The sequence below is a fragment of the Alosa alosa genome, chromosome 18 (assembly GCF_017589495.1).
Source record: "Alosa alosa isolate M-15738 ecotype Scorff River chromosome 18, AALO_Geno_1.1, whole genome shotgun sequence".
NCBI classification, from domain to species: domain Eukaryota; kingdom Metazoa; phylum Chordata; class Actinopteri; order Clupeiformes; family Clupeidae; genus Alosa; species Alosa alosa.
This window is the reverse complement of record NC_063206.1, coordinates 5,746,980-5,774,479: the sequence shown is the minus strand read 5'-3', so window position 1 is coordinate 5,774,479 and position 27,500 is coordinate 5,746,980. Positions and strand designations below refer to the sequence as shown.

The following is a 27,500-nucleotide window of genomic DNA, read 5'->3' as shown; positions in this document are numbered from 1 at the left end:
GTCTCACTTCCCCCAGCGCCTGTGAGCGGAAAAAACACCTTTGCAGCTTTGGGCCGGCGGCCTCAGTGTCAGGAAGTATAACGAGTGTAACAAATTACTTTACTGCATTCAAATACACACACACGCCAGGCACCGGCTAGAAAAAGGTAGCGATGGAGTTTCTCAGACATTCGTCATGACAGAGCCAGTAAAAAGAAGCAAAAAACGAGAAAACAGCGAATAAATTGCCAATACTGCATGGTTTCTCTTTAAATAAAGCAAGCATTATTTATTCAGGTTGGCAGTGGAGCTTATCCAGAATGCCAGTCACACTTAAAGCGGGTCTAGGTCATGGCACAAGGTTTACCAAGTGAACCAAAGTGATTGTGCTGTACTGTAAAGTGCACTGTATATTTCCATAATACACACACAAGAGAGACACATACATAAAGCAGGTATTCATTTTCATATATAAACCAGGGAAGAGCTCATAAAGTCTGGCTCATAGAGCAGTAAATATCAGTCATGGGCATTACTTAGTGTCCAAGGGCTGCGTTCACTCGATGTAGTGGGCAGACTGACGGACACCCGTGCTTTTACAGGCTGAGATGGGGTCTGCTATCAGCCTAAACAAGGGCTAAGTTATGTGCACGTCTGTCCGATTTAAAGACTCTGTCTGCTGGCTCGGCCGTTCCTCTGAATCAGAGCTAATGAAGTGGAGTGCTCTGGGATTAGAAGCTTTAATGAGTGGGAAGCCATGGATACGGTAAACATTCTGCCCCACAAGCCTTTTCTGTATTAAGGCCTTCGGAGCGCTCAGTCTTTACCACAAATCTATTGCGGAATAAATTGGATTTCTCTTACATTAATGCAAGACGTTGCCATTCGGAGTCAGGATTTGTTGCATTTGTTTAAGAGGGCTGCTGTCCCATGGGGAATCAGACGGCCTTATGGGAAATGAGCAACTACAATCCCTTACAGTAAATCTCTGTGTTCCTCTGTGTTCCTCTCCAGATGAGAGGAGTTCATAGTGGGCCCAGAGGTGAAACAATAGTCTCCTCTTTTCTCTTATGGCTTATAGCCACACACATTCTACACACAACAACACAGACTAACACACTAACACACGCACAGATACATACACACACACACACACACACACACACACACACACACACACACACACCTGACCTGATGTTGATACTGTAGAAGAGCTGATGCTGATCCTATTATTGATTATTGTTGAATATTCATGCGGGTTTTGTTTAATGTAGGGATTACTGACTGGTTAGACATAGTGGAGTGTTCAGAGTTGGTGGAGAGGATGGCGTAGCTCTTCTCTCAGAGCTGGTGGTGGGGATGGCTTAGAGCTCTGGTATTCCTGCTAGCCAGCTCTCTGACCAGTCAGCACTCTCTGTCCCTCAAGAGCAGCAGTGGCCAGCGATGAGGGAAACACAATCTTTACACAAAAAAACAGATTGAAGAACAGATGCAAAGCCTGCACTGAAGATCAGATTCAAAGCCTGCACTGGTTTTGTGTAAAGATTCATGTCTGTCTCTCTCGCTTTCTCTGTGAATCAGCCTGTCTGTAGGCGATGAGTAAAGCTGTAACAGGATTACAGGACTGCCTTAATGTGTGTGTGTGTGTGTGTGTGTGTCTGTGTCCTTGCCGACATGGTGCTCCACTGCCCTACATACAGTAACTCTCTACATACACACTCACACACATATACACTCGTAAAACACACACACACACACACACACACACACATACATCCCCACCCCCTCTTCCAACTCCTCTTGTCATTGTGGATACCCTTGGTCCTTAGTGACGTTCTGAGAACGGTTAAGCAATTGTCCTTCACAATCAGGACGACATCAAACCTCCACCTCCTCTGCATCAGTATCTGCTAGTTAGGAGAGCATCCCCACAAAGTGTTATCGAACAACTTGTGTGTGTGTGTGTGTGTGAAGGTAGACAAGCACACATACTGTCCAACCGATCAATTGGTATGTGCTTGGACTCAATTTTATACATTGACTGTGGTCTCACCCATTCATTTCTGCTGGCTGGTCATTTTTGATCGAGAACACCACAGGTTTATTAAACACCACAGGTTAATTAAACACCAACAAATTATAACAAATTTGTTTGTGTGTTAAGATGTCCTGTGTGAACAAAGTATTGGAGCCTCATCATGATAGTCAGATTAAATTAACAATATAAATCAGTCAAATTTGACTGTAACTCAGCAGGAGGGTTAAGCAGTTGTCCCTCACATGCAGGACGACTTCATATCCTCTCCTCTTCCACATCATCATCTGCTAGTAAGGACCGCATCTCCCACAGGCATCACTGAGCAACTATTACTGTTAATCAGTACAGGGCAGTGCCGGCCCGAGCCTTTTGGGGGCCCTAAGCAGAATTTGATTTGGGGGCCCCCTCCCACAACGCAGAGTCACCTGTGCTTGGCGTTAATTGACAACTTCACACTATAATGTCATATTATAAATTAATACAGTGAGGTTATGTATTAATACAGTGACTGATTATGAACTACTGTCCCCCTGGACACAGATGCATAAGGACTCGGTAGGCTCATTCAGTAATCCATCCTTGCTCACATGCCAAAAATGTTTTGGGGCTCCGCTCTAGACTTCTGGCCCCATGTGCTTGGTAAACCAATGTATTAGTTGTTATTTACACCAACCCTGTCACCTTTTAATCTTAGAGGGTACTAAAATCACAGATTTATTTGAAACATTCATATTCAAAGTGAAGCACTAAGGGTGGTTTACTGAAGTTGAATTGACAAATAACAAAATACAACAGCATTTGTATTTGTTGTAAACAAGTACATCCGTTTAATGACTTGTTTTTCAACAGATTTGCAGAACAAATCCGCAAATGTGCATTAAATGAGCAATCTTCAACTACAAAATAAAACCAAAATAGACAAACATTAATAATCAAAAATAAAATGTCCCAAAAAATAGATACTTATTCCTACTTCGTTCCTGGCTTTCAGGTATCTGCAACTCTGCAGTGGACGAACCTGCAATGATTAAATAAATACATAAATAAATAAAACAAAAACTATGTTAAATGTGTCATGTCATATTAACAGGCTATGTAACCATTTGCCATCAAGAAAACCTCACCTTCTGTGTCATCAGCCATGGAGGCAGACACTTGATGAGGTAGAGTTAGGTAGCCTAGTGGTAGAGATGTGCTCCAAAGTACTTCAACAGTGTCTCTGAATTTTTTTTTATATATATTGCATAACTGCATATTTGATCGAGCAGAATGAGTTTATTTTGCTATCACTACTTACACTCATCAACAAGCAATTCCACATGTAACAATTAATATTCTATTGGCAAATGAGGCATAATCAAAAGTAACACTTAACATGGTGATCTACTGCAGCCTAAATATTAGGGTAGCACCGCTACATCACTTGCCACATAATCAAATGTAAGTTTATTTCCATCACAGAAGTCTCCCCACCCAACATGGTATATTTTCTCAAACACTACCATTTCTCTCCAAAGATCTTAGAGCAGAGCGCACGTACTGTTCCATCTTTGCCTATGAAGCTGGAACGTTACCGATGCCCAGAGTCGCGCTAGTCAGTGGGTTGGGACTGGGAGCCTGGGCTTAGCCTGCTGTTGCTATCAGACTTACCACTATGTCACATATTATAGAACAGTAATAAACTATCAACACTTTCAGGTGCGAAATCAGAAACAATCCCTCTGTGGTAAATTTGCCTTCAGCTACGTTTTCATGTAGCTACTGTAGTGCTAATGTCCACTTCAGTCAGTCAGCTAGCTAACTTTAATTTACAACATAAGACCACCTATGGCTAGGGTACATGCTTGATTGAACATCCAAAACAATCCCAATATCCTTGACATCTGAAATACACCTAGATAAATATATATTAATGGGAGACATTTCTCTGTTGATGGCGGGGATTTAGCTCTGGTGATGGCTTATATTAGATCAAAACATACTGTAAATAAAACATTCTGTAAATAATCATGCAAACATACCTGTATCTTGCTCGTTTTTCTCCTCCTCTGTCATTTTCTTCTTTCTGTTTTCGGCACCAGAGGGATACGTCCTTTTTTGTGACTTTTCTTAACATTACCGTCTCTTCCGATTTTTGAACTTGATGCAGTGTCTGCACGAATTGTCTATGCACCCGAGGTGTCTACTTTATGCACGTGACTCAAAGGCTGGCAGACACAGTAGAGGTAGGCAGGCATATTGATCATGAAATCAGAATTTTCTTGTTTTGAATTATTAATTGTTTCATTTATTCATTCATTGATGTCACTTGTTTACGTTATTTATTATGTAAAAAAAAAGAAAAAGAAACTCGATTGGGGGCCCCCTGGTGGCCAGGGGGCCCCAAGCAGCCGCTTAGTTCGCTTATGCCTCGAGCCGGCCCTGGTACAGGGACATTGTGGATACGGTCTCTCTACAGTTCTTATTACTGTTAAACAGTACAGGGACGTTACAGTACAGGGACATTACAGTACAGGGACATTACAGTACAGGGACATCACAGTACAGGGACATCACAGTACAGGGACATTACAGTACAGGGACATTGTGGATACGGTCTCGCCACAGCTCTTATGCTGGTTGTGTCCTGATCACCAGGATCTCCAGTGCTGGCACCCCCACCAGGCCGTGTGTCCACAGGTGCGTCAGCAGGACCTGTGCTTGGCCCCCACCAGGCCGTGTGTCCACAGGTGCGTCAGCAGGACCTGTGCTTGGCCCCCACCAGGCCGTGTGTCCACAGGTGCGTCCGCAGGACAGGAGCCTTGGCCCCCACCAGGCCGTGTGTCCACAGGTGCGTCCGCAGGACAGGTGCCTTGGCCTCTATCTGTCTGTTTCGTTCCTCTCTTATCCTGTTGTCACATGGGCCCTGGAACGGACCTGTTTCCTCCAATCAATGGGCTTTCTGCTGCAGTGAGTTTCAGAGTTAATCAATCACACTGCCTCCTGTTCTCACAGGTGAACACACTCAGCCAACACACACACACATACACATGCACACACACATATACACATACACACATACAGACATACACACACACATACAGTTAAGAACAAAATTATTCATACCTCTGGCAAATATTGATTTAATGTTGTAAGACAATGTGGTAGAAACATGGAATCAAAAAAATAAGCCTTTTTATCTTTTTTAACATTTTTATTGAAAATGGCGTGTCCACAATTATTCATACCCTTTTAAAATATTCACTGGAAACATATTTAATCAAAGCTCTCAAAATGGTTCTTATAATACGTACCAAGCCACTCCATGTCTCCACAATGATTGTAGACCACACCTTTTTAGCTGCAATCCAGGTTTTGAGGCAGGAATGATTATTTGCCATCACTCTGGCCTTGTACTCACTTTTTTGACGGATTGAGGTCTGGACTCTGGCTGGGCCAGAGCTATAGCTATAGAAATTAAAGAAATTATTTAAAAAGGGTATGAATAATTTTGGACACGACATTTTTCATTCTTCTTTTTCTGATTCCATGTTTCTACCACATCGTCTTACAACCTTTTGACATGTGTCGGTGTCATTTTCAGTCAGAGCAAACATATCGATAAAGCGAAAATCAACATTGAATCAATATTTGCCATGGGTATGAATAATTTTGTTCTGAACTGTATACACACACACACACACACACACACACACACACACACACACACACACACACACACACACACACACACACACACACATATATACATACACACACATACAGACACACACACACACACACACATACACACAGAGTGATGGAGAGATTAGGTCAGAGAGGTGATACACAGGTAATGTGTGTAATGATACACTCACAATTGCTATAGAAGTGTTAGGGCAGTTTCTAAGGTTCTTCCTTTTCGTAGCCATGCTTTGGAGAGACGGGCCCTGTGTTAATGCCACCGATTCAGTGGCTAACCTCTGTACTTTTGGCATTGTATTTTTTTTCTTGCAGATTGCGAGAGAGAGAGAGAGAGGTCAGGTTGAGGACAGAAACAGACAGTGGGAGAACTAATACCAACTTGCAGACCCCAAGATCAGCTGGGCCATATAGGGTATACTGTACCAGGGTATGTCCTCAGGGAATACCAACACACCCAGAGATGCCAAGCTGTGTTCCCACTGCCACATCACAAGAGGAAGAAGAGCTACTGTACACCTTCTAATATAGAGCAAAATAGCACAAATAGAAATTTCACTGAAATAGGAAATGTGTATTTCTGGAATCTCGGCCAAGAAACAATAACAAAAGCAAGCTCCTTTCTTTGGTGAGAAAAGAACATTGCTGACAGCGTTGTGCGAATCCTGACGCAATTTGAGGAAAAGTGGATGACCCTCGACGGCAATTACCACATTTCCTCTTCACATTTCCAGTAAACTTGTATTTCTCTCCTGATTGTGTGTGTCTGTGTGTGTGTGAATGCTGACAGGAAGGGAATCTCAAGCTCGGCAGCAGAGGGTCCCCAGTGAGCGAGTTGTCAATATGTTTTTATAGCATGTGTGCGACCTCCAGGCTGTGCTGTGTGTGTGTGTGTGTGTGTGTGTGTGTGTGTGTGTGTGTGTGTGTGCGCGACCTCAAGGCTGTGCTGCGGCTGATGTTTGTGTGAGGGCCTCTAATGAACTAATGAGGGGGGGCAAAATGGAGTTTGGACTGATGGATGTGTGTTTCTCCAGCTCTGCAGGGATCAATTAGATCCTTTTTTTCCTGCTTGAAACGACTCCCGCAAAACACACCCATGGCACTGGTGAAATTGTTTGAGCTTTGTGAGAAAACACACACGTGTGTGTGTGTGTGTGTGTGTGTGTGTGTGTGTGTGTGATGAGACCAGGCTAAGGGCAGTGAACATAGATTTCATGTTCACTGAGACCTGGATTTAGGGTGTTTGTTTGTTTGTTTGTTTGTTTATTTATTTATTTCATCTTTCTTTGTTGCAGACACTTTGATGTGGGACTCTACAGGTGGCTCATCAGGTAAGGATTGTGAGACTGCGTGTGTGTGTGTGTGTGTGTTTGTGTGTGTGTGTGGTGTGGTGTGTGTGGGACAGAGAGAGCATTTGTGTGTGTATCTCTATGTACTGTATGTGTGTGTAAGAGGGAGAAGGAGCCCATGTGAGAGAAAGAGAGTGTGTGTGTGTGTGTCTGTCTGGGACTCGGTTTGTGTGTGTTTGCATGTGTGATGAATCACCCAATGAGTGTATTGACTACAGTAGGTACGATACTTTTGCATTGCTTCATGATTCAACATTTCCATGCGAAGTGCAAAAGTGATGCTCTCTGCACCAAACAGACAGACACATAGCTGGCAGAGAAACAGAGCAGGCGTAACAGTGTTATGACTTGATGGATAAACACCTACAAAAACAGCAGACATCTCACTAGGCTCCCGCTAGAGACAGACACAGACATACTGGCACACACACACACACACACACACACACACACACACACACACACATACACACACACATACACAAAAAAAAACACACACACACAAACACAAGGGCACATGGGGCCATGGGCACTGGCAGCCTGAAGCAGAGTGTTTGGTAGCTGCATGGTGCCCGCTGCTGGTTTACGCCATCTGGAGCCCATTGCAGTGGCAGACCCAGCCCAGCCCAGCAGAGGCAGCAGGCAGCAGGGCTGGAGCTGGAGCTGGAGGCCAGGGGAAGGGGGCATGCTGGATGCTGGAAAGGTGCGGACATCCGTGCAGCCTCCTCCTTAGGCTGAGGGAGCGCTTGGGAGTGGGGGGCGTGGGGTTATGGAGACGTCACGGACATGCAGCAAAGCTGGAGCCAGAGGTGTGTGTGCGTGCGTGCGTGCTTGTACGTGTGTGTGTGGCATGGGGGGTTATGGAGACAGACAGACAGAAGCAGCAAGGGTTGGACTGGACATGGAGTCAGACAGCCTGTGAGATCCCCATATGACCTTATCTGAGAGTGGGGATGGAAGATGGGTGTGTGGGGAGAGGAGAGGAGAGGAGAGGAGAGGAGAGGAGGGGAGTGGGTGGACACAGCCAGACACCGTATGTTCTCAGCTCCTGAGCCACAGGTTAAGTGTGTTTATTGTGGAGGACAGATCTAGCTTAGAGGGCACCAATCAGACACAGATCTAGATTAGAGGGCACCAATCAGACAATGAGTGAAGATGACAGGGCACCAATCAGACAATGAGTGAAGATGACTGGGCGCTTTCTGTTCTGTCTCCGTCCTCTCTGTGTGATTCAGTGCAGTGACGGTGTGCTGATGTAGTGACACTTACAAAGCATGTTGGTTTTGTGAGCAACACACACACACACACACACACACACACACACACACACACACACACACAGACAGACGGACAGATGGTGTAATCTAATTACAATCATAGATGGTGTCTGCTCTAGGTCACCTTTCCTCTGAATTGGCTTGGGAGTTGACCTCTGGTGATGTCGGTGTAGACGTCATCCTCTTTAATTAGAGAGAGAGAGAGAGAGAAAGAGGCAATGTGTATTGATATCAATTTATCGATGAGGGAGTGTATTGAAATCAAATGCATTGATGTGATATATACTATGCTTTGACAACACTATTTTTCTTTTGAGTGGTCATGCCAATTGTTCGTATTGAATTAAATGAACAGCTAGAAAGAGAGAGAGACTTTTGACCTCATTATGGTTGTGGCATCACATCACTATCACAGAATGACTATTTGACCTCGGTCAAAAAGTTATTTTGTTACTGATGTGACGCCACAACCTATGAACACTTGGATATCCTCCTAAGTCCTCCTACTGTAAGCTCCTCTAACACTCCATACTTTTCAAAGGCTGGGACGTTGTTCATTAGCTTGTAGAAATCATGCTCCACATTAATTAATGTGTGTTGACCAAACTCTTAATTAGAGAGAAGAACACATCGATTGAATAGAGAGAGAGAGAGAGAGAGTAATTACGCATTTTCTAAATGAATAGTGTGAGTGAATCACGTGAATATGTGAAATCTTTGTTTTTTTAAATAATCGCTTCGGAGTGATCTGTTTCGGGTGCAGCAGCGATTGATTTAAACTGTTCCATGAATTGAGACAAATAACTCAGGTCTCTACACATGAATATCAGCCACAGTCTTTTGAGGTGCATGAGTGATTAGTCTGTGTGTGTGTGTGTGTGTGTGTGTGTGTGTGTGATCATCGGGAGAGCGAGGCCACCACACTTAGGGCCCGTCCACACGGAGACACTTTTTAGGTTAAACGCAGAGGTTTTGCCCGTCTTGGCGGCGTCCAAAGCGAATCCTGTAAGCGCTGCTGCCGAAACCGCACTTTTCTGAAACCTGGTCCCAGAGTGGAGAAATCTGAAACCGTAGCCCGTTTGAATTCGTTTAGACAGCGAAACCGCACATCCTGCTTGCCTATCGATGATGTCACCTCAGCTGCCCTGGACTTGCACATATAGTATTGCCTAACTACTAGTTTTCATACATGACATTACCTACGATTACACTCCGTAAAGATAAATATCACAACTGGTGCTGCGCGGCACCGATGGCTTATGACTTGGTGGACTGAACACTGTTTTCCGTTTTTTTTTAATGCATTCTAGCTACTGTCAGTGGCGCGAGAGAACTTAAGTTATTAGGAAAGTGCGGTGTAAGTTCAGGCTACATTAATTTGTGCGTAGTGCCAGTGTCATTCATTTATTTTACATGTCTTTACAACATATATACATGCATTCACAGTCGAGTGAAATCAGATATAAGCATACAAAGACGCTTAGAACTCACGTTAAGCCGATGGTAGCACACTGATTGCAAATCTTGCGATTTGATTTGATGCAGGCAAAAGTATTGTTACTAACGAAGGTTTTATAGCAATATTATAAATGTGGCGACAGAATAGCCTAGAACTTGGGTAAGCCTTGCGTTTAGTGATAGCCAAAACTAATGTGAATCATGGACTACAACCAAAGAAAGTAAAAGGTGATTAGTAGGCCTACCTCGTTAGCCATATAAAGGGCGGGACTGCACCCTTCACAAACCGTAAAATAAAGTTTATTAGTTTTACAGTTGACTACAGTTGACAGTTCACCATCAGTCCACACAAACAATTCTGGTTTCCTTGCACTAGCCATTTTGTCATAGCTTATTCTGTCTGTTTGTAAAGCACAAACTTTGGTCAATTTCTGTAAAGAAAGAGTGCCACCTATAGGCCTGGGGGATGAAGTAGCGTGTTAAGTGGGTGTTGAGATGGATCGTTTGAGCATAAAATATTCTTGATGCGGTTTCAGGGAAGACGGAGGAAAAAAAGATCGGTTTCGTACGCGTGGACTAGGCCTTAAATGAGCCTTAAGCACAAAAGCACACTTCTGCCCTTAGTAACAGTCGATAAGCAGCTGAAGCATGTTATGGAAATCAGTCTGTTCCCACTCACAGATCTGTGTGTGTGTGCATCTGGAAATGAGTGTGTTCCCACACACACAGATCTGATGGCACTCATTAATTAGACGCTGTTTGCAAATGGGTTTTTAAACTGTGGAGGGCAAACACACTTACACACACACACACACACATACATAGAACTCGGCTTTTATCTGACAAACTGCCTCGTGTTGCATACACACACCTTTTCTACTCATGTGCCTTTACTCTGCACTCACACACACACACACACACACACATACCTTTTCTACTCATGTGCCTTTCCTCTGCCAGAGCTTTTGTCTAAGTGTGAACAACCACTACAACCCCAAATCAGAAAAAGTTGGGACGCTGTGTAAAATGTGAATAAAAACAGAATGTAATAATCTACAAATTTCTTAAACTCATATTTAGTTGCGAAAAGGACACAGACAGCATATGAAATGTTGAAAATGACAAATGTGACACTTTCCTGGAAAATATATGTTTTTTATATAATTTTGAATTTGATACCAGCAACATGTTTCAAATTGGGACGGGGGTAACAAAATGCTGGGAAAGTTGTGTAATGATAAAGAAAACAAAAGGAGGAATGTTTCACAACTAATTAGGGTAACTATGGCAACACAATTGGGTATGAAAAAGAGCATCCCAGAGAGGCAGGGTCTCTTAGAAGTAAAGATGTAGGGGTATTCATCACTGTGTAAACCTGTGTGCACAAATGAGGATTGCTGTGGTCTTTTGGCACACGGCACTGCATCGCAACCGGACCTGTCATTGTGTGGTCTCAGGAAAACCTCTGATAACCATTGTCTTTCTGCACAATTTGATACTCAATTCAAAAACTGCAGCCAAATTTGCAACAGCTAAAACAGCCAAAATTGAGACATGATTCAGAAAATACCACCGTCTTATCAGGGCCTGAGCTTGTTTAAAATGAAATGAGGTAACATGGAAAAAGGTCCTGTGGTTAGACCAATCAAAACTTTCCATTTTTTTTGGAAATCATGGATTCATCTGGAAGAGGGCCTTTCCAAGTATCCAACATATCCAACTTGTTTTAGTGCTCAGTTCGAAACCCAACATCTATGACGGTGTGGAGGTGCATTAGTGCCTACAGCATGGGCATCTTGCACATCTGGCAAAGCACAATCAATTCTAAATGATGTATACAGGTTTTGAGCAACATACACTGCCATCCAGGCAATGTTTTTTTCCAACATTTTTCCATGGAAGACCTTGAATCATAAAAACAATGCCAAAATTAATTCTGCACATATTTAAACAGTATTTCCCCATAGAGGGAGAGTCCAGGTGCTAAAATGGCCTGTCTGCAGTCCAGACTTGTCAAATTACTTGCATCAACAACATTTTATTCTCAAAACTCTAACAACTGGTCCCCTCAGTTCCTACACATTTACAGAATGTTTCTAAATGAAGCAGCACAGTGATAAACATTCCCTTGAAACATGTTGCTGGCATCAAATTCAAAATTAACATATATTTTCCATGAAATAGTCATAGTCAAATATTTTCAACAATTGATATGTTGTCTATGTTGTCTTTGTTGTCTAACGTTTTTCTGATTTGGGGTTGTAAAACACACACACACACACACACAGACACGCGCACACACACACACACACACAGACACATAAACACGCGCTTTCATGCACATTCACCCACACATACCTCTCTAGAGCTGTAGCACTTAGATCTTAACCCATTGCATTTAGTTTGCTCTCTTAGGTATGCTGTTTAAAAAGATTCACCATCAAGACCACACACACAAACACACACACACACACACTCACACACTCACACACACTCACACAATAATTGTGAAGCAGTGAGTGTCTCGGCCATTAGCCGATTGCAGGCAGCCATTGTTGGTTTTATTCTCTTGCCCAATGAAGGGTTTCTTCTGTAAGCGGGGGAAACATGTGGAGGCTCTCAAGCGGCCCCTTTGAAGGTGAGCAGCTGTACGTGTGTCCTGCCTGCTGTAGGCGCTCCTCCTCCTCCACATTTATTCCCTGTTTTGTGATGCACTTTAGGGGTGAAATATGCTGAATCAGGCCCTTTTAGAAGCACAACAAAAGCCCCATAGAAATCCAGGAGAGCCTAGGAACTGCCCCCCACCACCACCAATACCACCACCCCGATCTTACTGGATACATTTCCCTTATGCCCATATTATGCCCACACCCCCACCCCTAAGACACACAAACACACACACACAGACATGCACACACTGCTCCCCCACAAACACACATGCACACACTGCTTCCCCCCCCCACACACACACACACACACACACACACACACACACACACACACACACACACACACACACACACACCACCCTGCTCTCCAGCAATTCATATTCTAATATGCTCTCATATTCTGCTGGGCAGCTCATTGTGGCATATGCCGACTACACAATATCCAGGAGGACTAGTTGTGTTTTCTCCCTCTTTTCTTTGCCCCATCCAGTGTCTGTTCTGTCTGTTTGTGTTTGTCATCATTATTCCCGGGTTTGAGCTCTGCCAAGCATCCCTTTCTCGGCACACAAAAGATGTTTGATCAGCATATCATTTGCATTTGTTTATCATTAGTAGAGTGTTTGTTAGCGATGATGGTCTATGCTCTGTTCCGACACAGGTGAGCCATGCAGTGTGTGTGTGTGTGTGTGTGTGTGTGTGTGTGTGTGGGTGTGTGTGTGTGTGTGTGTGTGTGTGAGTGTGTGTGTGTGTGTGTGTGTGTGTGTGTGGGCCGTGCGGTGGGGTTTGTGTATAGGAAGCACTCTGTGTTTGTGTGTGTGTGTGTGTGTGTGTGTGTGTGTGTGTGTGTGTGGTGGATCGGATCCATGCCTGTGGTTTGGTGTGAATATGCACATATGGAATGGCTGCATAATGCATGCGCTGGGGTCCGTGTTTGTGATGATCTCTATTATTTATGTGTGTGATCACTACCTGCTCTATGATGATTTATGTGTGTGATCACTTCCTGCTCTATGATGATTTATGTGTGTGATCACTTCCTGCTCTATGATGATTTATGTGTGTGATCACTTCCTGCTCCGGCTGCCTTGAACCCGCAGGGGAAGGGACGCAGGAGCACACGCAGAGGAAGTGATGCAAGGCCTGAAGAGGGGGGTGATGGGAACTGAAAGAGGGGAAGAGCCAGGAAGCGTTGGGTAAATTGGGAGGCGGAGGAATTGTTGGCGGGGATACAGAGAGAGTGGAAGACTGATGGAGGGATGGAGGGATGAAGAGAGAAGGGCAGAGGGAGGAGAGGAATTCCTCAGGGATAGATTAGGGCCAGATTAGATTTGCCTGCAGGTGAAGTCCATGTGAGAGAGAGGGAGAGAGAGATGGAAAGAGTGTGAGGCTGATGGATGGATGAATGGATGGACAGTAGAGAGAAGGGGGAAAGGGAGGAGAGGAATTCCTTGGGGGTAGTTTAGGCAGATTAGATGTGCTTGCGGGGGGAGTCCTATGTGAGGGTTGAGAGCGCTCAGAGCTCTGACACACTGACAGCTTCTGACTGCTGTCATATCACCATTGTCATCATACCTGCCTGCCTGTCTGTCTGCCTGTCTATCTGCCTAGCAGCCGTTGGCTTGATGGAAATTTATATTACATTTAAGCATTACTCTCCCCATCCCTGTCCTGGGCTGTAATGGGATCCATTATACAAGCATTATTTCTCTCTCTCTCTCTCACACAAACACTCTTTCTGTTTCCATCTCTCCCTTTCCTTCCCTTCCTCTCCTAACATGCTCTTTCTTCATCTCTCTCTCTCTCTCTATTATGCTTTGTCACTCCTCCTCCTCTTCCTCTCTGATTCTCTACTTCCATGTCCCTAGTTCACATTTTTCTCTCTCTCTCTCTCTCTCTCTCTCTCTCTCTCTCTCTCTCTCTCTCTGTCTCTCTCTCTCTCTCTTTCTTGGCAGAGAGACATGGACACTTGTATTCTCATCATTTCCATAACCACATCCACAGAGCAGCCCTTGCAAATTGGCTGAGGGTCTGTCTGGTCCAGGTGTCCCACAGACAGCCCCAGCTGGCCCCATTATCAGCCCCAGGGCCTGCAGGATGGAGAAGAGAAGCCAGTTTACCTGACCAGTTTCTCCACATCATGTACTGACTAACCTGACTCTTGCCAGATGAATTTTGTTCCGCCTAGCTCCACTCATCCATCTGGGATCGATCCATTGGAGAGGTGTTTCAGAAGGCTGGGCCTTATCAAAAATCCTTGCATATGATTGGATAAGCCACTTGTCCATCATCTATTGACGTGCTACTTCAACCACTCACATCGAAGCCAACCCCAACCCACAGTCGCTTCTACGCTACGTCACATCTATGAAACTCCCGCCCTGCGTCCTGATTGGCTCTACCATAAAATCTGGTGCCGAAATCACTCTCAATGGAAGAGGTCCCAGATGGATGTGAGTGGAACTAGGCGGAGCCAGGCGGAACGAAATTCATCTGGCGAGAGTCAGGTTACTGATAGACAGGGCAAAACCCAGAACCATCTGATTAAGGTGCAATTTTTAGTCTCTCATTCCACAGAAGACAGCAGGTGCATGCTTTGTTCAAAGGTCATAGGTGAGAGAAGCATTGAACAGTTCAATGGCCCTGGGGACAAATTACTTTCTCAGTCTGTCTGTTGTGCAAGGCAGTGAGCAAAGTCTCCAGCTGATCAGGCTCTTCTGCTTAACAATAGTGCTGTGGAGTGGGTGACACTCATTGTCAAAGATGTTGATCAGTTTGTTCAGGGTCCTTTTGTCAGATAATGAAGTGATGCACTCCAGTTCAGCTTCCACTACATAGCCAGCTTTCCTTACCAGCCTGTCAATTCACCCCGCATCCTTCTTCCTTGTGGATCCTCCCCAGCATACTACTGCATAGAAGAGGACGCTGGCAACAACAGACTGGTAGAACATCCTGAGGAGCTTGCTGCACACATTGAAGGAGCGCAGCCTCCTCAGGAAGTACAGCCTGCTCTGCCCTTTCTTGTAGAGGCTGACCAGTCCAGTTTATTGTCCAGGTGGAGACCCAGATAGTTGTAGGTGCTTACCACCTCCACATTGACCCCATCAATGTGGACTGGTAGCAGAGTGGGCTTAGACCTGCGGAAATCCACCACCATCTCCTTGGTCTTTGAAGTGTTGAGTTGAAGATGATTGAGTTTGCACCATTGCACAAAGTCCTCCAACAGGCTCCTGTACTCCTCCTCCTGCCCGTTCTTGATACACCCCACAATTGCAGTATCATCAGAACACTTCTGCATGTGGCATGACTCGGTGTTGTAGCAGAAGTTAGATGTGTACAGGGTGAACAGGACTGGAGAGAGCACAGTTCCCTGTGGCGCTCCGGTGCTGCTGATCACAGTGTCAGAGAGACAGTTCTTCAGTCTGACGAACTGTGGTCGCTCGGTCAGGTAATCTGTAATCCAGGTTACCAGGTGAGTGTCCACACCCATCTGCCAGAGCTTGTCTCCCAATCTGAGGGGTTGGATGGTGTTAAAAGCACTTGAGAAATCAAAGAACATGATTCTCACAGCACTTTTCCCCTTGTCTAGGTTGGAATGTGTCCTGTGTAGAAGATAAGTGATGGCATCGTCCACACCCACTTTCTCCTGGTAAGCAAACTGTAACAGGTCTATTGCATGGCGTACCTGGGGTCTGAGCATACCTAAGACCAATCGCTTCATTGTCTTCATCACATGTGATGTAAGAGCGACAGGTCTGTAGTCATTAAGTTCACTAGGGTGTGGCTTCTTAGGGACAGGGGTGAGACATGATGTCTTCCACAGTGTTGGAACTTGTCCAAAGGCGTGGCTCAAATTGAAGATGTGATTCAGTGGCTCCCCAGTTCAGCAGCACAGGCCTTGAGTAGCCTTGGACACAGTCTGTCAGGCCCGCTGCTTTATTGCTGCATGAATTTCTTTAGTTGGGCTGTCACTTGATCTGTTGTAATGGTGAGGGGTGTAAGGGGAGGGGGGGAGGGGGTGCATCTGGGATCTGTGTGTCTGATGGCTGTTGACTGAGAGTGGTTGTCACCTCATTATTCGTGATAAGCCATGTGGGGAGGGGTGCAAAATCCAGTGATGGTGGGGGTACGATAGCCTGTGATGATGGAGGTGAGTGTTGCACTGGTATTGAGGGGTGTGGGATGGTGGACAGACCACGCCATTGGAGCTGGAGCAGGGCAGTCAAACCTGTTGTAGAAGTGGTTCAACTGGTTCGCCTGTCCAGGTCCCCTCCACAGAGCTGCTGTTCTTCTTCAGGCCAGTGATAACCTTCATGCAGTCCCATGTCTCCTTCAAGTTGTTTTTCCTGCAACTTCTGTTCCACCTTCCTTCTGTAGTCCTCCTTAGCCTCCTTCAGCTTGAATTTGAGTCCCCTTGCACTTTCGCCTCAGCTCTGCCATGTCCCCTCTCTGAGCATGCATCTTTTTTCCTGTTAAGAAGGGTCTTGACATTGCTGGTTATCCAAGGCTTGTTTTGGGAAAGCAGCGTACAGTTCTAATTGGGAACAACAATGTCCATGCAGAAGTTCAGGTAGTCAGTTGTGCACTGTGTGACCTCCTCTAAGTCCTCTCCAATCTGTAACATACTCCAGTCAGTGCACTCAAAGCAGTCTCTCAGAGCCTCATCCGCTTCAGGTGTCCACTTCCTGAATGTGCATGTGGCAACTGGTAGCCTCTGTACTTTGGGCTTGTACAATGGCTGGAGATGAATGAGGTTGTTTAATTTGATAAATGTTTATTTAATATTGTTTGTTTGATAAATGCTATTTAATCAAAAACACACACTAACACAAAGTGTAATTGAACGAACATTTGGCGTACTGAAGATTAGTGTTAATTTCGTCAGACGAGACGAGAGGAAATATGTTCGTCAACGACCTTTTTTTCATGACTAAGACGAGACGATGACTAGATGGCACTAATGTCCTGAAACACTGACTAAGTCTATCTTAAGATGCATTATTATTGACGAAAAATGACGAGACTAAAGTGTTTTGCATGAAATAAAAACTAAGATAAAATCTCTCTTCATTTCCGTCTACAAAATTAGAAGACAGAATATCTAGCTATTATGTTTTCAAAATATTCCGAATGAGTTCATACGCAACAGCTTTCCTGTAGGCTAGTCTACGTGCTGTTGCTGCAACCCTGTGGCTGCAACACGAAACTACATGGAACAAGAACACTGGACGTTTCTGCCAGAGTTAGCAAGCTAACTGCCTAAGCTTTATGCCACAATGCTACATACCCAGAAGTTGAAGCTTCTCTCATACAAATTAACATCCCCCAGAATGTCCATACAAAAATGTTCAGCATGTAATGTCAATTATTTAACTCGTTACACTGTTGATGCAAAGTTTGCTAGCAAGTAAGCTAATGTGGAAAGTTCGCTAGCAAGTTAGCTATGGCTAAGATGGAAGTTTGTTTTTGGGGGATGTGTTAGTTTAAACATATAAGCCATCTAGCGTGGCGGAGTAAAACATTAATACTTGGGTCTACGACAGTGTTTCTCAAACTTTTTCAGACGAAGGACCACTTAACCAACCCTAGCTAAAAAAAAAAAAAAAAGATTAGATCTACTTCAACAGTATATTAGTCTACACACAATAGGCCTACTCACTGAACCACCTTACTTATTGTCTTAGTATTTTGCTTATTGTGATTGTGAAAACTAAGATACCTTTAGTTTTCTTTTGACTAAAACTAGACCAGATGTCATTCTCATTGGTTTAAAATGATGTTACGCCCCAAACACACCCATAGGACTGATTAAAAAACCTAGGAACACCTTGTTGCGCCATGTGAACTGGACATCCTACTAAATTTGAATAGACTTTTGACGAGTGACGATGCACTTTAGAATGTCATGATAGGGCCCCAAATTAAATATAGGTGACACTACTGAAGATGCGCTTCAGGTGTTTGGATAGGTCAGGAGGCACTTACAGTACAGTCCGCAAAAAGTTGCAGCATTCTTTGTGGCATGTTTTGTTTTACACAACATTTCCATTAATCATGGATGTGCTGATGACATAAATGACGAAATATTAGAGGACTTAAGGAGACGTGATGTTGAACTGCATGTGCCGATGCCGTTTAACCCAAATGCCCCAGCAGCAGCACGGAAGAGGAGAGCTTATCTGACAGAAGAGCTGCATCGTCCTAGTGTTAGACTACATTGCAAAAATATCACCATGCATTCATAACGTCGTGAGTCAGTGAGAGTGAGCCTGAAACATCGGAAAGTATGTCTTTGTGACATTTCTTTATTTACATTTTGTCAAAAAGAAAAATGCCAGCCTTGGAAACAATTGTGGCAATTTCCTCCCACGTCTGTTTAACCAAAGCTAATTTGGGTGGGTTTCTCCCATCCCCATACAATGCTACTTCTCTGTCTTTTGCGAGAACGTCGGTCTCATCGGCTGTGAACCACTCCTGGCATGCACCTGGCAAATCAGCCATTATATTAGCAATCTGCCATGGAACAAGCGCGCCTGCCTTTAAAGGGAATGTGATATGACGCTCTGATTGGTTTACTGCATGTGACGCCCAAACCACACCTATGCGTAATGTAGCTACTTCAGACCAACCCATTTTAGATTTGCGTTGGGCATAAGAGTAATTTATCCCGCTGGTATAATAGCGACAGCGCTCAAGATCCGCCCACAAAGCTACTTGCGTTTTGCGCTTTATACTTGTGTTTCAGATCGTTAAGATAGGGCCCTAAGTCTTCTTTTGAGTGGACAATCTTTTGATGTGTTTGATGTGGACTACCATGGAAGCTGCTACCTGTCATTTGCCTTCCCTTACAGCTGCTCAGAGACTACATGAAGAAATGGAAAAATGTAAATATTGGGCTATATTTTGGCGATCTAAAACGCATGGTCACTGGCAAATAGCTTAAACAAATTTTGGGGTTTGTCCAGTCCACATTGGGGGTGGTTTTGTTATCAAATGTCGGCACCTAGAGCAAAAAGGTTGGTCTTATGCTTCTTAATCAGTCATGGGTGTGGTTTGGGCGTAACATCTGAAAAATTACATCGGAAATGACATCTGTCATTCCCTTAAACAGCAAGCAGCGCAACTTCAAACAACGCATCAGTATTTTGATAGTCAGCGGCGCAGTTGAAGGAATCTGCTTGCACGCGAGACTGTATGGAACAGGTATTCCACTAAACCTTGCTTTACTAAAACCTAGCAGAGTATAACCTACACGCATCTGCACTCATCTATTATTTGAACTCATTGGCAAAGTGAAACTAACTTTACCATGATGTAATAGTCAAAGACAAAACAGTTATACACAGTTAATTACTTTCACTATTGACTGACAATGGGTTACCATCGAAAACAACGCCTGAAAAAAGAAACACTTACCCCAATAATGTTCCAATGACTGAATACAAAACTTAAAGGAACCATATGTAAGATTGTGGCCAAAACTGGTACTGCAATCACTTTCAAATTACTGTAGAGCGGTGTATCCCCTCCCCCTCCCCCCTGACTCAAGGTTGCCAACCCGGGTGCCGAAACACTACTGACTTCGTGATTAGTAGATAGGTGGAGGGTGGCGCATCAGGCCAAAACACAACATTACATGACAAAACACAACATCAACATCAGTTGAGGGTTACAACTTCACTTTTTAAATGACAATATCCTGGCCGGACTACAGTTGTCAGTGATATAAGTATTTGAAATAAACATGATTTCTTAATGTCTAGTGACATATCAGGGTCATTTTATGATTAATTGAAATACATTTCTTACATACGGTTCCTTTAAGGACATTTATCCTGCAGAGGAGTTGCTGCTTACATCTCGTGCGTCTTCAGCTGTGCTCCATATGCGCCTTGCTAAAGACCAGTTTTTTCTTGGTCAGTGGTGCAATGCGAAAAACTCGATTGTACAATCGGAATAAGCTTTGCGTCGTGATAACACGCTTTGCACTGTGCGTCTGATCATCATATTAGAGCCCATAATGTTACTGAGGACTTTCTGAAATTGATCGAAAGTAAAGTGAAGGCTAAGGAAGCTTATCCGATGAAAGATCTGCGGAAGGAAATTGAACATTTGAGCAGTGAAAAAATCGGTTGCAAGAGCTTGCTATGTGCAGATAACTTAACACCTGAAAGAGATAGAATATTCTTTAACTAATCATAAAATGTCACCCAAACATAAGTGGGACAATCCGGCTAATTAGTCAAAATATGCAAAATAACTCATTAACTATGTGCGATATAAAAATATATAATCTACTCTGTATACTATTTCTACAAGATATTTACTATTACTAAATTAAGAGGACAACTGGAGGGGAGTCCACTTAAATAGTTTTTTATTTTACCTTGTCTACATTATACTTTACTCTCCTATTTGTCCATATTTTTTATGCTGGTCTCTAGACCTTACTCTTGCACTGTTGCACTGTTGGACTAATGTTGGACTACTTTTTGCACCTTCACCATGACACTCACTCTCTTGAACACCTTGCCATGCACACATAACTAAAGGACTATGGTTGGACTACTTTTGCACCTTCACCATGACACTCACTCCCTTTAGCACCTTACCAGTCCCGGCCCTGTCACTACAAGCGTCTTATGCTTGATCACCCTCAAGCACATTGGACTTTCTTGATTTAATTTATATAGTGTATTTAGTTTTGTTAGTTTTCTTATCTTTCTTATCTTCTACTGTCTGTATTGTACAGTGGAGTTTAGTTATATGTTTATACTTATGTTTACCATTTCTGCTGTAAGTGCATGTTGTGTGTGATGTCTGTATGCTACTGAGACCCTTGAATTTCCCCATGGGGATCAATAAAGTATCTATCTATCTATAAATCTATCTATTTAGGAAGATCAGTTAACACAGCATGAAAACAAGATGAATATTTCTTCACAGACGCATTCTTGCATGCAAATTAGCTCTCACAAAATAATGCACAGAGTGTATAATTGCACTAATATTTCTTCACAGACCCATTCTTGCATGCAAATTAGCTCTCACAAAATAATGCACAGAGTGTATAATTGCACTAATTAAGTAAAAGACATCCATAATGTTCTTGTAAAAAAAGGTTAAAAAAATCTTATTTGCATAATGTAACTGCAATATCCCATCTAAAAACATCCTTTTGTATGATCATTTGTTATATTTGATACAATTTGGCCACAAAGCTATTAACTTATCTACTTACAGCCTTTTATCAATACATTTATGTATTATGCATTTATATTCACTAATGTATTCAAATATGCAAATTATCTCATTAACTATGCACAATATAAAAATGTCCCAAGCAGAAATGGATTCTACGTGAAAAAGTACTATAGAATCAATTGAGAAATGTTTGGTAGTGACCTTAATCAGATCATTCTGGGTTTTGCCCTGTCTATGAGCTATTACTTTTGTCACTCAAACACACACACACACACACACACAGAGAGAAAGAGAGACACATACACACACACACACACACGTTTTCTCCGATGTGTTGCTGTTCCTCTCCTCCTTAGCTGGTTGTAGTTGTGTCTCTCTGCCTGATCTCCTCTCTCCCACACACACACACACACACACACACACACACACACACACAAACACATCTCCTCTTTAAGTTCTGTCTCATTTTAGATTTATACATCATTCCCATTTGTACCTTTTCACCCCTTCTTACTTAGTCTGCTACACACACACACACACACACACACACACACCTTTTACTCCGTCTCCTGCTCTTCCTCCTGCTACATCTCTCTCTCACCCACTCAGTTTGACACACACTTCCACTCCCCCCTTTTCCCCACTTATGTAATGCCTGGTGGAAGCCTATGTCTTTATGTGTGTGTCTGTGTGTGTCTGCTTTCTGTTTGTCTGTGTGTAGGTGTAGGTGAGTTTGTGTACTGTATGAGTGTGTGTGTGTGTGTGTTTATCTGTCTAAATTTGTGTGTGATAGTGTACGTGTATAGCGGCAGCATTGTGTTTCAGGTGAGGCGTTCTGTGCTGTACTGGTGTGTGTGTGTGTGTGTGTTGGCATACTGGTCTAATAGGAGGGTGTTTCGCATGCGCTAGAGAGTGTATGTGTGTGTGTGTGTGTGTTTGTGTGTGTGTAGCGTACTGAGTGTGTGTGTTGCCGTGTGGCTCTAATAGGAGTGTGTAGCGTGCGCTAGAGTGTGTGTGTGTGTGTGTGGGGGGGGTACTGAGTGTGTGTGTGTAGAGTGCTGAGTGTGTGTGTTGGCGTGCGGCTCTAATAGGAGTGTGTGTAGCGTGCACTGGAGAGGTGCTTCAGGGGTCAGTGTGTGTTTTAAATGCAGTCTAATTGAGCAGCGTCGGAGTGTGGAGGTGTTTGAGTCCCTGCCACAGATGAGTCACTTTAGACAGGGTCTCTCTCCCTCTCTCTCTCTCTCTCTCTCTCTTTTTCTCTCTCTCCCTCTCTTGGTCCCTCTCTCTCTCTTTCTCTCTCTCTCTCTCTCTCTCTCTCTTTCTCTCTCTGTCTCTCCCTCTCTCTCTCTCTCTCTCTCCCTCTCTCTCTCTGTCTCTCCCTCTTTCTCTCCCTCTCTTTCCCTCTCTCTCCTCTCTCTCTCGCTCCCTCCTCTCTTTTCTCTGTCTCTCCCTCTTTCTCTCCCTCTCTTTCTCTCTCTCTCTCCCTCTCTCTCAGTCTTGCTCCCTTTCTTCATCTTCTCTTCTATCTGTTTTTCAGACATTGCATATGTCCATGCTCTCTCCCTCTCTCTCTCTCTCTCCTCTATCTCTCTTTACCTCTATCTCTCTACTTCTGTCTCTCGCTCTCTCTTTTCTCATTCATCTCTCTGTCCCTGTTTATCTGTTCTGCTCTCCCTCCCTCCCTCTCCCCCCTCGCTCTCCCTCTTTCTCTCTATCTAGCATCTTCGTCTCTCTCTCCTTCATGTCTGTCCTGCTGATCAGCTCAGAGTTGTAAACGCCTGCTGGACGTCCACATCTCTCTCTCCCGCTCTCCTGTGGCACTGCCATCCTTCTGCATACACACACACACACACACACACACACACACACACACACACACACACACACACACACACACTGCCATCCTGCTGGTCTGTAGCCATGAGACTATCAGGAGCTGGGCGGACGTAAGTGGACGCAGTGTGTGTCCACGCGAAGAACCTCCTACTTAGTTGGGCACTTCAGTTAGCTGCTAATTGCTTCAGATTCTAATGAGTGCACAAATGCATCTGATGGCTAATGGTTATGGGGCAATTAATGTTGAAGATGGTTTCAGTGGATATGCATGGATACATGCAGGGGCGCCTGCAGGAATTAATGCTATGGTACGCACACCCATCACCCCAGCCCCGCAAAAAAATATTTGTCCATTTTAGGTCCGTGCATCGGTCAGTCAGCAAAAAAGTAGCCTACATAGCATAACAACATCCACATGCAATAATACAACGCCAACGTCTACAATTCATTTGGACAACTTGATACAGCCCTATACAGGCTATAGTTTTGTTCTAGCGTAACGTGACGTCTGGCTTTAGTGCAGTCTAACGTTCTGACAAGCACACCAATTGCCTACCTTGTTCTTGTCCATCTGGAATAACTCCTAGCTTTGCTGCCTCCATCCTTTCTGTTTTCGTTGTTTAAACTTGTGATATCCATGATGAGTATTGAGTTAGTGAATTAGCTCAACATTGTGTGCTGATAACCATATATAGATAGCCGAGTAAAAGAAAACAACAAGTAGCATAATGCGTGCCTCGTCGTATTCTCTCTCCTGCTCAAAACAAAATGTGTGCACGTTAATTTTGATAGCGTGTTCACTAACCTCGTGAACAATGGTAAATAGCCTGATGGCATGCAGCTAATGGGATACTGTGCATAGTTGGGAAGGTATGGTAGGCCAATTTGGTGTGAATACACACACACACAAGGGAAATGTTCTCTCAGCTGTTGAGTAGCCTGATGGTGCGCACAGTCGCGTCGGGCGATACACACCTGCAGAAAGCGCCTGGATACATGTACTGTTTCAAATGGAGAAATGTGTTCTTCGAAACAGCACAATAGTATCCAAGGTAACAGGCATGCCCATTTATAATCTTTTCTATTCTATTCTATTCTATTCTATCCTAATTCGCAAATTTAATTCGCAAACGTTCAAATTCGCAAACGTTTGTGGTGAATATTTTTTCTAAACAGTTACATTTGAACGATTTAGTGTTAACATTCTATTGTAACGGTAATTGCATTTTTACCTTCACCAAGCCCACATCCAGCTCCCCTGTATGTTCGCAGACTGTTTGTGAGTGTTTGCAAACGTTCGCCAAAAACTCAAGGCAAACGGAACCTGTCTGCAAATGTTTGAAAACGTTCGCCTATGTTTTGGGCAGCCGTGGCCTACTGTTCACCGCTTCGGACTTGTAACCGGAGGGTTGCCGGTTCGAACCCCAACCAGTAGGCACGGCTGAAGTGCCCTTGAGCAAGGCACCTAACCCCACTGCTCCCCGAGCGCCGCTGTTGTTGCAGGCAGCTCACTGTGTGTTCACTGTGTGCTGAGTGTGTTTCACTAATTCACAAATTGGAATAAATACAGAGACCAAATTTCCCTCACAGGATCAAAAGAGTAGCCTATATATACTTGTTTGTGAATTTGAACGCACCTCTGTTCTCTTCCGTTCCATTCTGTTCTATGTTCTGTCCTGTTCTGTTCTGTTCTATGTTCTGTTCTGTTGGAGAGTGGCTGTTAGTGTTGGGAAGTGTGTGTTAGTGTTGGGGAGTGTCTGTTAGTGTTGGGGAGTGTACGTTAGTGTTGGGGAGTGTGCGTTAGTGTTGCGGAGTTTGTGTTAGTGTTGGAGAGTGTCATGGAATGCCTGTAAGTGTTGGGGAGTGTCTGTTAGTGTTGAGGAGTGTGTGTTAGTGCTCGTACATCACTGTCAGTGATCTCTTTGGACTCTAGTGAGGGAGATCCATCACTCTCTAATGGATCAGTTGCTCTGTAGTGGAGGCTATCACTCTCTAATGGGTCAGTTGCTCTGTAGTGGAAGCCATCACTCTCTAATGGGTCAGTTGCTCTGTAGTGGAGGCCATCACTCTCTAATGGGTCAGTTGCTCTGTAGTGGAGGCCATTACTCTCTAATGGGTCAGTTGCTCTTTAGTTGAGTCCATTCTGAGAGGCAATGCCTGCTAACTTGTGTTTGCTGTATTTAATCAATGTCACATAAAGAATATTCAGAAGTGCTTTGTTAAAAAAAAATTGTATATACCGTAAGATGGATAATTAGCAAATTGATAGAAACATTACCAGTGATTCAGAAATACATTTGTTTCAGGTTTAATGAATTGCTATTGACTAGCGTGCAGAAGCCTGTTGGTATTATTGTGTTGTAACTTCAGAATTTCAGCAGAATAAATACTCCCTACAATCTCTACTCAATACACAAAAGACTTATTTTACCATTCCTACTTTCATAAAGTTATTTCAGTAACACTTTACTTGACAGTATCGACATCCTCGAGAGGTCATCTTCCTTAAAGATGTGTGTGTGTGTGTGTGTACCAGGAGGGATAGATGGACGTCCACAGACTGGAAAGATAGTTATTGGGATATGACCCCAATAAATATGTTTTTCAGGAAGCAACACTAATTGCTTCACCAATTATGCTGTTTGTCCCAAATGATTTAAAAGCATCTTGTTTAAATTTTCCTTAGAAATGCATGTCTCTAGCAAAAAATGCTATCACAAGTTCATACAAAAATGATATATTCTTACTAATTTTGCCCTAGTGGTGTCCCATCCATCCATACCCATGTAATTAGGAGTGAGCAGGCAACGTAAATAGATTTTTTGAGAAACATCAGTGTGAAATTAAAAACTGACGTGAGCCTAATAGACACTAGAGAGAAAAATATTCACACTCATAAGCGTAAACAATATTTATCAAATTCACACTGGAACAGTGTTTGAGGTTTCGTATTTGCTCACCCCTGGGCTAGGCCCTTTATTTGCTCAGCTAATGGAAGTGTCCTTCTTGTCTGATTATCAGACGCTCTGGGTGTTCCCATTCAATGGTGCTGAAAGTGCTAGTGTTGGTGAAGTAGTTGGCTATTTAGCTGTGTGCCTGGAAATTACACCATAACGCATGCAGCAACCATTAATGATGAAGCAAATAGGATAAAAGAACATTGCACATCAACAATAGAAATGTAATATATCGCATGTCATCTCACCTGTCAGCCTGTCAGTGTTTAGTTCCGCATGACTGATTGGTTGGACATTGCAATCAATAATTGTGATAGCACTTTAGTATTTGTTGGCAAAAAATACTGTTTTCATCAAATAAAAAAAGAGATGGCTATTGACTACTGACAGATGGGCAGCTCATGTTAGCACATGACCCTATCTGCCTTGTCATATGAAAAGGCAGATGTTTATAGCAACAGTTTCATTCTATTTCATTCTATCTGTCTCACTTGTACTGTGATGGAAAATAACATTTATTTAGTCTGTGTTGATTATAAGACTGTTTGCTAACAGTACCTTTATATGATCACATAATGGCAGAGACTTCCAGCTGTTGCCATTTTAACTTGACTCACTGGGGAATCAAGGAAAGTATACTAAAGTACTGTCCCTGCATGCACGACGCCATAAGTACTGTCCCTACATCCATAAGTACTGTCCTTACATGCATAAGTACTGTCCCTACTGTCCCTACATGCATAAGTACTGTCCCTACATGCATAAGTACTGTCCCTACTGTCCCTGCATGCATAAGTACTGTCCCTACTGTCCCTACATGCATAAGTACTGTCCCTAGATGCATAAGTACAGTACTGTCCCTACATCCATAAGTACTGTCCCTACATGCATAAGTACTGTCCCTACTGTCCCTACATGCATAAGTTCTGTCCCTACTGTCCCTACATGCATAAGTACTGTCCCTACATGCATAAGTACAGTACTGTCCCTACATGCATAAGTACTGTCCCTACTGTCCCTACATGCATAAGTACAGTACTGTCCCTACATCCATA

The 27,500-nt window shown here is 43.6% G+C and overlaps 1 protein-coding gene across 1 annotated transcript in view; it reads left to right on the top strand.

The window, feature by feature from the left end:
• Positions 1-27,500, top strand: part of hhat (hedgehog acyltransferase) — a 75,838-nt gene that overhangs the window by 29,221 nt on the left and 19,117 nt on the right. The window contains exon 9 of the mRNA XM_048269216.1: positions 6,994-7,029. Coding sequence (XP_048125173.1) covers positions 6,994-7,029 — 36 coding nt within the window. The remainder of the gene's footprint in view (positions 1-6,993; positions 7,030-27,500) is intronic.